At 40.5% G+C, this 8710-nt stretch overlaps 1 protein-coding gene across 1 annotated transcript in view; it reads right to left on the reverse strand.

The window, feature by feature from the left end:
* The window catches only part of LOC125282749 (cytochrome P450 2C41-like), a 34446-nt gene extending 26005 nt beyond the window's left edge, over positions 1 to 8441 (reverse strand). The window contains exons 1-4 of the mRNA XM_048218836.2: positions 8057 to 8441; positions 7131 to 7293; positions 6811 to 6960; positions 2601 to 2761 (exon numbers count right to left, since the gene is read on the reverse strand). Coding sequence (XP_048074793.1) covers positions 2601 to 2761; positions 6811 to 6960; positions 7131 to 7293; positions 8057 to 8224 — 642 coding nt within the window. The 5' untranslated portion in view covers positions 8225 to 8441. The remainder of the gene's footprint in view (positions 1 to 2600; positions 2762 to 6810; positions 6961 to 7130; positions 7294 to 8056) is intronic.
* Positions 8442 to 8710: the final 269 nt, after the last annotated feature.

Raw genomic sequence — 8710 nt, forward strand, 5'->3', positions numbered from 1 at the left:
AAGGCCCCGAAACACCAAGGAACTGTTGAAAAGGAAAAACAAAGCAGGGGGCATCACAATGCTGGATTTCGAGCTGTACTACAAAGCTGTGATCACAAAGACAGCATGGTACTGGCACAAAAACAGACACAGAGACCAATGGAACAGAATAGAAAACCCAGAAATGGACCCTCGGCTCCTTGGGCAACTTATCTTTGGTAAAGCAGGAAAAAACATCCGGTGGAAAAAAGACAGTCTCTTCAATAAATGGTGCTGGGAAAATTGGACAGCTACATGCAAAAGAATGAAACTTGACCACTCTCTCACACCATACACAAAAATAAACTCGAAATGGATGAAAGACCTCGATGTGAGACAGGAATCCATCAAAATCCTAGAGGAGAACATAGGCAGCAACCTCTACGACATCAGCCAAAGCAACCTTTTTCATGACACATCTCCAAAGGCAAGAGAAACAAAAGATAAAATGAACTTGTGGGACTTCATCAAGACAAAAAGCTTCTGCACAGCCAAGGAAACAGTCAAAAAAACTAAGAGGCAGCCCACAGAATGGGAGAATATATTTGCAAATGACACTATAGATAAAAGACTGGTATCCAAGATCTATAAAGAACTTCCCAAACTCAATACACGAGAAATAAATAAATAAATAAATAAATGGGCAGAAGATATGAACAGACACTTTTCCAATGATGACATACAAATGGCTAACAGACACATGAAAAAATATTCAAAATCATTAGCCATCAGGGAAATTCAAATAAAAACCACACAGAGATACCACCTTACGCCAGTTAGAATGGCAAAAATTGACAAGGCAAGAAACAACAATTGCTGGAGAGGATGTGGAGAAAGGGGATCCCTCCTACATTGTTGGTGCAAATGCAAGTTGGTACAGCCACTCTGGAAAACAGTGTGGAGGTCCCTTAAAAAGTTAAAAATTGAGTTACCCTATGATCCAGCCATTGCACTACTGGGTGTTTACCCCAAAGATACAGATGTAGTGCGGAGAAGGGCCATTTGCACCCCAATGTTCATAGCACCATAATCCACAATAGCCAAATCGTGGAAGGAACCGAGATGCCCTTCAACAGATGACTGGATTAAGAAGCTGTGGTCCATATATACAATGGAATATTACTCAGCTATCAGAGAGAACGAGTTCTCAACATTTGCTGCAACATGGACGGCACTGGAGGAGATAATGCTAAGTGAAATAAGTCAAGCAGAGAAAGACAATTATATGATTTCTCTCATCTATGGAACATAAGAACTAGGAAGATCGGTAGGGGAAGAAAAGGATAAAGAAAGGGGGTAATCAGAATGGGGAATGAAGCATGAGAGACTATGGACTCTGAGAAACAAACTGAGGGCTTCAGAGGGGAGGGGGGTGGGGGAATGGGATAGACTGATGATGGGTAGTAAGAAGGGCACGGATGCATGGTGCACTGGGTGTTATACGCAACTAATGAATCATCGAAGTTTACATCAGAAACCAGGGATGTATTACTGTATCATGACTAACATAAGAAAAAAACATTAAAAAAAAAAGAAAGAAAGAAAAAGGCAACTTGAAAATGGTGGAAAATCTTTGTGGAATTTTTAATTTGCCCTGGTCCCACCTCCTTCCTCAGTTTGGCAGTGGTCTTTACAAGGGCAGCTTCTTGTGTGGGATTCTGGTTTCCAGTGCAAGAGACTGGAGCAGACCTTACAAAAAATTGTCTTTTCTCTGTTGCAACTTCTCTGGGGCAATCTAAAGGACTGACACAGACTCTTGTCTTTGTTTCATCTGACCTAGAACTCAGGGTGGAGAGCAGCAGGCATGTCTCAAAAACTCTATAAGGCAAATGAATAACCCACAGCCTCCTGGGGCAAAGACTAGTTAAGGCATATGATAGGGCACCAGAATCCTGGGAGGACAAGCTGGGGAGAGAGTATCTTCTGGAAATTAGGAAAATCAAAACTACCCATGTATACTGAGGAACTTAGACATTTTAAAATTTAGAAAGCAGAACATAGGCTAAGAAGAGACCTCAGAAGACCCTAAACTTTCACCTCTGGCTGATCTTGGCTCAATGTAAGCAACAAGACTGAGAAGGAATTGAACACAGTCTGATGAAAGCACTGAAGGAGGGACCCAGCCCAGAACCAGTCTGGAAGAGTTCCTTCCTGCCTGCCTGCCTTCCTGCCTTCCTCCCTTTCTCCCGCTCTCCTTCCCTCTCCCTTTCTCCCTCCACTCGCTCTTTCTCCCTTCTTTTGAGCTCATCACATTCAAGGAAAACTCCATCAAAACACTAGCTGAACGCAAGTGAAAGGAACAGAGATTTCAGAGACCACACATGATGAAGAAGAGACTTAGCAAACATGGTCCAGAAAAGTCACTAAATAAACAAACATCTATAGCCTACAGAAAGCAAAAAGCAAAACAAACCTGCAGCACACAAAACAAACAAAACAAAACAAAGCTCAAGGAGGGGAAGAACCTCATTTCCACAGTTATCACATTTTAATATCCAAAATGTCCAGTTTTCATTCACTTCTCAGCATGGTCCATACAGAACTTTGGATTTGTCAGAGAAAAGAGAGGATCTTGACCTCACCTGGATCCATGGGGAGCTCAGAATCCTGAGGTTTTCATTAAGTCTTTCCAGGATGCCAAGTAGAGCCTGATCAGTATAATCAAAACGAGTCTGGAAAATAACGGAGCAGATCACATTGCAGGAAGCACAGCCCAGGACAAAAGTGGGATCGCAGGGTAAAGCTAAAGAACAGGGAAGATGTAGAAAATACCATTAAAATACACATATAAAAATCTTTGTTGTTGATAATAGGTAAAGGTAATGTTAGAATCTCTAAAGCAATATCTACCTAGCAATCCCCTATCGGCGGAAATTTCAGCACGCTTACAATCATCACTTTTCCCTGAAATGGGAAGTCCGTTCCATCCGAGTTTGTTTAATAACAGTCTTCCAAATACTCCGTTTACATCACTACCCTTGTTTACTTGGTTCTGACCCAAGGTGACTATTACTTTGAAGAGCAAAAGAAAAACTTTAAAGAAGCCACTTTTAAAAACACTTCATGGGGCACCTGGCTGGCTCAGTAGGTGGAACGAGCACGGGACTCTTGATCTTGGGGTCATGTGTTCAAGCCCCACCTTGGGTGTGGAGATTACTTAAAAATAATAATCAAAATACATTTTAAAAAAACACCTAATAATTCAACTCATCAACGCAGAATCACAGCTGTCCGGTATGATTGTACACTCCGGTAGGAGGGAAGAAATAGCCAGGGACCTGGAAACCTTTTATACATAATGCAGAGCTGAAGCGAACTATGTGGAAAATCAGCAGAGGAAAAGATTAAAGCAAGAAAGAGGATGGAAAACTTCAGGCATTTTAATGGAACAAACATGAAAAAGCAAAAGTTATCCATGTTGTATGAGGAAAAAAACTAACACTAATGAATAAATATTATAGTACAGATTTGTTTGCCCAAAATCGGAGTAAAATAAGAAATCTTCATTTCAAACTTAAATCACAGCTAAGGCAAAGAAAAAAGATTATATTAGTAAATAGAGTCCTGGGGTGCCTGGCTGGCTCAGTGGGTAGAGCATGTGACTCTTAATCACAGGGTCATAAGGTCAGGCCCCACGTTCAGCATGGAACCTACTTAAAACATAAAAAAAGGAAAAGGCAATAAATGGAGTTCTTGTATTTCTTTATTGCGATACAGAAAATAATAATTTTCTTCTCTAGGAAATTGTGTCCATCATCACCAATCAAGCCCCACATGTATTTAGACAGCCTGCCCTCTTGTGGAATTCTGGAGTATTTCTATATATAACCATTAGCAGAAGACCATAGTTAAAAATCTTTTAATTGGATTATCATTTGGGTCAATTCTGTCATTGCACGGATAAATTAAAGTAGAGGAAAAGTTTGACTTTTTAGTGAGAAATATTTAAACAAAATTGTTGTAATCAAATGATTAATAAACTTTATATTAAAAAGGCCCCCAAATACACATCACTGACATAATTAAGAGTGAACAGAATCCAAAATGAGGAGGAAATGAAAGGGAATTAAAAAATAGGAAACGTGTTTAGTTAACTGTTTCTATCTCAGAATCTTTTTCAGTTGAAAGACTTGAAGACACTAAGCTTTCAGAAAAACTTATTTTAGAAGTTAGGGGATAATTTGGGAAGGCCTTGAGATCTGTGTGTGTGTGTGTGTGTGTGTGCACGCGTGTGTGCGTGTGTGTGTGAGATTCACAGCTAACATTTGGTTTTTAGTCTTTCACTTCATTTGACAGAGAGAATTTTAAGAAGGGTAATTTGGAATCCAGACTAAAATCAGATTCACTGGGACAAGCACTTCACAGGTCACTAGAGCTGGCAGAGGGGGTTAAATAATTATCCTAAAGGTTCAAATCCTGGGACTCCTAGGTGGCTCAGTCAGTTAAGCATCTGCCTTCAGCTCAGGTCATGATCCCAGGGTTATGGGATCAGTCCTGCATTGGGCTCCTTGCTCAGTGGGGAGTCTGCTTCTCCCTCTGCCTGCAGCTCCCCCTGCTTGTGCTCTCTTTCTTTCTGACAAATAAATAAATAAAATCTTGAAGAAAAAAAAAAAGTTCTAACTCCAAATCCAACGGAGTTTTAAAATGCAAATCTGTTTTAAAATGCAATTCTGTTTTTATTCAGATGATGAGACCAATAGATCAGGGAAGACAGCCACTGAAATGAGAGTTTGTTATTCATAGCTCCCAGCATCACACAGGGACACCTGGAGAAGGACCAAGGTAGGTCAGGAGGCAGGAGGAACAAGGGGAGAGCATGAGCCAGAGCCCTTACTGGGGTTTTCATGAGAAGAAGTGAGCAAGGCAGGGTAGGTATGCTGAGTAAATTTAGGACTGGATAGCTTGAACAACTGCAGAGGGCTATGGGCTATCGGGGTGTTGACTGGTTGTCTAGTAACTGGCCCTGGGTTCATTTAGAGCAGGGAGAGTATTGGCTTGGTGTGTGAGAATTTGAGAAGGAGCAGCTTGGGGGCCTGGGCCTTGGATAGGTTGATCTACAAATCAAAGACATGCTCATAGACAAGATGTTTGCTCTATCTAATAATTAGCTACCCCTAGGAGGGGAGGTTGCTCCCTGGTTCTGCAAGGCCCCTAGGATGTCAGAACATCCCAAAATAGTGAAAATTTAAAACATGATTAACAGACCAATAAAGGAGAGTAAAATAAGGAAAGCTGAAAACAGAGCCAAATAATAAGGAAGGCAGGGTAAAGAGTTCTTAATGATAGAGAAATCCTGTTAAACAAATCATTTTATAACCCGGTATCTGTGTAAGTTTCAGGATTATGCTCTAGCATGTATTTCTTAACACATATTGAACAGTGTTAGAGAAAATAGGGAGCAACATTGAATACCTTAAACTGATCATTTTAAAATAGTTGTTCACACTGGTGAAGCCACTCTGTAAAACAGTATGGAGGTTCCTCAAAAATAGAACTACCGTACGATCCAGCAATTGCACTACTAGGTATTTACCCGAAGAATACAAAAATACTAATACAAAGGGATACACGCACTCCGCTGTTTATAGCAGCATTACTGACAATAGCCAAATTGTGGAAGTAGCCCATGTGTCCATCGATAGATGGAGAAAGACGATATAGACTACACACACACACACATATATATATATATATATATATAGTGTATATATATATGTATATTGTGTATATACATGTGTATATATGTATGTGTGTACATATATATATATTTACATGTATATATTACACAAAATGAAAAACTACTCAGTCATAAAAAGAATGAATTCTTGCCATCTGCAATGACATGGGTGGAGCTAGAGAGTATTATGCTAAGCAAAGTAAGTCAGAGAAAGACAAACACCACATGATTTCACTCATATGTGGAATTTAAGAAACAAAACAAATGAGCAAAGGGAAAAAATGAGTGAGAGACAGAGACAGAGAGAGAGAGAGACAAGCCCAGAAACTGACTCTAAACTGTAGAGAGCAAACTGATGGCTGCCACAGGGGAGGTGGGTGGGGGGATGGGTGAAGCAGGTGATGGGGATTAAGGAAGGCACTTGTGATGAGCACTGGGTGACATATGGAAGTGCTGAATCGTTACATTGTACACTTGAAACTAATTAAAAAAAAAGGATGTTCACTAACTGGAATTTAAATAAAAACTTTAAAAAAAGAGTTGTGGACAGGGAAATCACAATTGATGAGGGCAGCACTAAAGATGCCTAAGCAATGACAACCATAAAAACAAGTATCTTTACTGGCCAGAAGGGTGACATGGGCCTTGGAATAAACCCTCAGAAGATCAGTGATGTTGACCAAACACGTATAGACCAACTACGTAAAAGCACATGTCACTGGTTACAGGTGCTCCATAAGGGTGTGAGGAAGTCATTTCCACTGTGTCCACTTGACAAGTATTCCCTGGTGACATACACGTTCTGAAATAGTTAGCTCACATTTCCACTGTGGGAAAAGTACTGTTCTCTAACTCTTTGAAAAAAACGAGTCCCCAAATGTTGCACCTTCATTGCGTAATGATGTGGAAATAAACAAAATTGGGACAGAAAAGGATTAAATGACCATTTACGCCCACACGGTAGTCATAAAAGGACACATAACAATCATAGACACACAAAAGCTCCCTTGGCTCTCTGCTGCACACCCTCTGTCCACATGAGAACTGAAATGTTTCCAAGGACATCAGTAGACAAGAGAACAGCCTGCCAAGGTCAGAGCTATAGAATAACCCACCATTGGTTTTTCTCAACTCTTCTACAAGGTGGCTGGCTTCCTCCTGAACTCGGCTCTCAAGGTCACTCTTCCCCATCCCCAAATTCCGCAGGGTCATTAGGGAGAAGCGCCGCATCTCCTTCCATGTGTTTCCACTGGCGAAAACGATTCCTACCAGAGAGGAAACAGAAACTGAGAGGGAGGTCCTAGGCAAGGAGGAGGAAGCTCAAACTCAGCAGCCCTGCAATGGGCCAAGTTCTGCTGACTTGCTCTTCAAATCAAGGTTTTCCATCCTTCGCAACCCCATAACCAGTGCTGAACATCTGTATATGCACACCTACCGTGTCCCCTATTAACTTTTTCATTTATCGGCCACAGTCCTCTTGCAGAAAACTCTTCTCCCAGGTCCATCAGGGCTTCCTTGATTGCTTCATACCCATGCAGTACAACAGCGGGCTTCATGCCAAAATACAGAGTGAATACAGGGCCATAGGCTTTTGAGAGCTGAGAAATTCCAAGAAAATGTATATATTAGCAATTTAATCTATATTCTGTGCATGATTTTGTGTATTGTGCATGGTTAAGCCTGATATCATCATCATACTGTCGATGTTTTTATTCTGCCAAGCACGGCTTCAAATATTTCTGGATTTTATATATAAAGATTGTTAGAGCTGACATTCTAGAGGGCCTCTGATGTGACAGGCAATGGCCCAGGGAATTGGTACTCAGATTATTACAACTAATTATCATAGCAACACCTTGAGCAAGGTTTATTTATCCTATTATACAGACAAAGAGACTGAAGTTCAAAGAATTTCCTGTATATTTCCACTGTGTAATAACAGAACAGCCAAACTTCAACCCTACTTAACCAACCTCTGATGTCTGAGCGACTTACAAGTCTCCGGTGCCTACCTTGGGACCAGTACCCAGCTGTTCCAGGATCACCTGTAAAATTCATCCCTGGAGGTTTTTTATTTTTTATTTTTTTAAAGGATTTTATTTTTAAGTAATCTTTGCACCCAGTGTGGGGCTTCAACTCACAATCCCAAGATCAAGAGTCGCACGCTCTACTGACCTAGCCAGCCAGGTGCCCCTTATTCTACTATTCTTGACAATACTTCAGAAGGAGTATTTGCTTTACATCCATATCCTGATATTTTTACCTTAATGTAATTAATTTTAGTAAATATATTTTACTTAAAAGTAGTGGTTAACCTACATGCCCTTTGTAATCTGCTGGAGGAGCATTAAGCATACTTACGTTGCTTAAGGATTTGCTGATGTCCTTCACATCTAACTGCAGGATATTTCCAATGAAAGGCAGAGGCGTGGGGCCAGGCGGGAGCTTCCCCTTTCCAGAGCTCTGTTTCCAGAGGGAAAGGAGAAGCCAACAGGAGAGACAGAGCACCAGAAACACGACTGGATCCATGGAAGCATTCCCTTCTTGGACAACTGTGAGCTTGAAATCTAGAGCTTTTGTAACACTGCCTACTAATTCAACATGTGTCTCTGACTCATAAAGAAACCAATCAGCTCGATTTACTTTAATCTCTCTTTTGAAAGGACTTTGGCCTACTGATAAAGATACAAATATAGTGTTCTTTACTCTTCTTTTGCTTCTGTCTAATCCTATGCCCTGAGATTCTGGTCCAACAGGTCTGGGATGGAGCCCAGGTACTGGTAATGTTTTTGTTTCTTGTTTTTGCTTTTTAAAAACAGTATAAAAAACACTACAGGTGGTTCCAACTGAGAGCCAGTGAAGTAAATTATTTAATCACAAAGACTGTAAAACATTCTGGATTCTCAGAATAAGGACCAGTTGAGAATTTATGATTTTGGGGGAAATCCTTATGTATAAAAAGTTTATCCTTTTAATGCTTTTAATACACCAGTATGTATTGTCCTAGAAAATGAA

This window comes from Ursus arctos, unplaced genomic scaffold, assembly GCF_023065955.2.
Source record: "Ursus arctos isolate Adak ecotype North America unplaced genomic scaffold, UrsArc2.0 scaffold_7, whole genome shotgun sequence".
NCBI classification, from domain to species: domain Eukaryota; kingdom Metazoa; phylum Chordata; class Mammalia; order Carnivora; family Ursidae; genus Ursus; species Ursus arctos.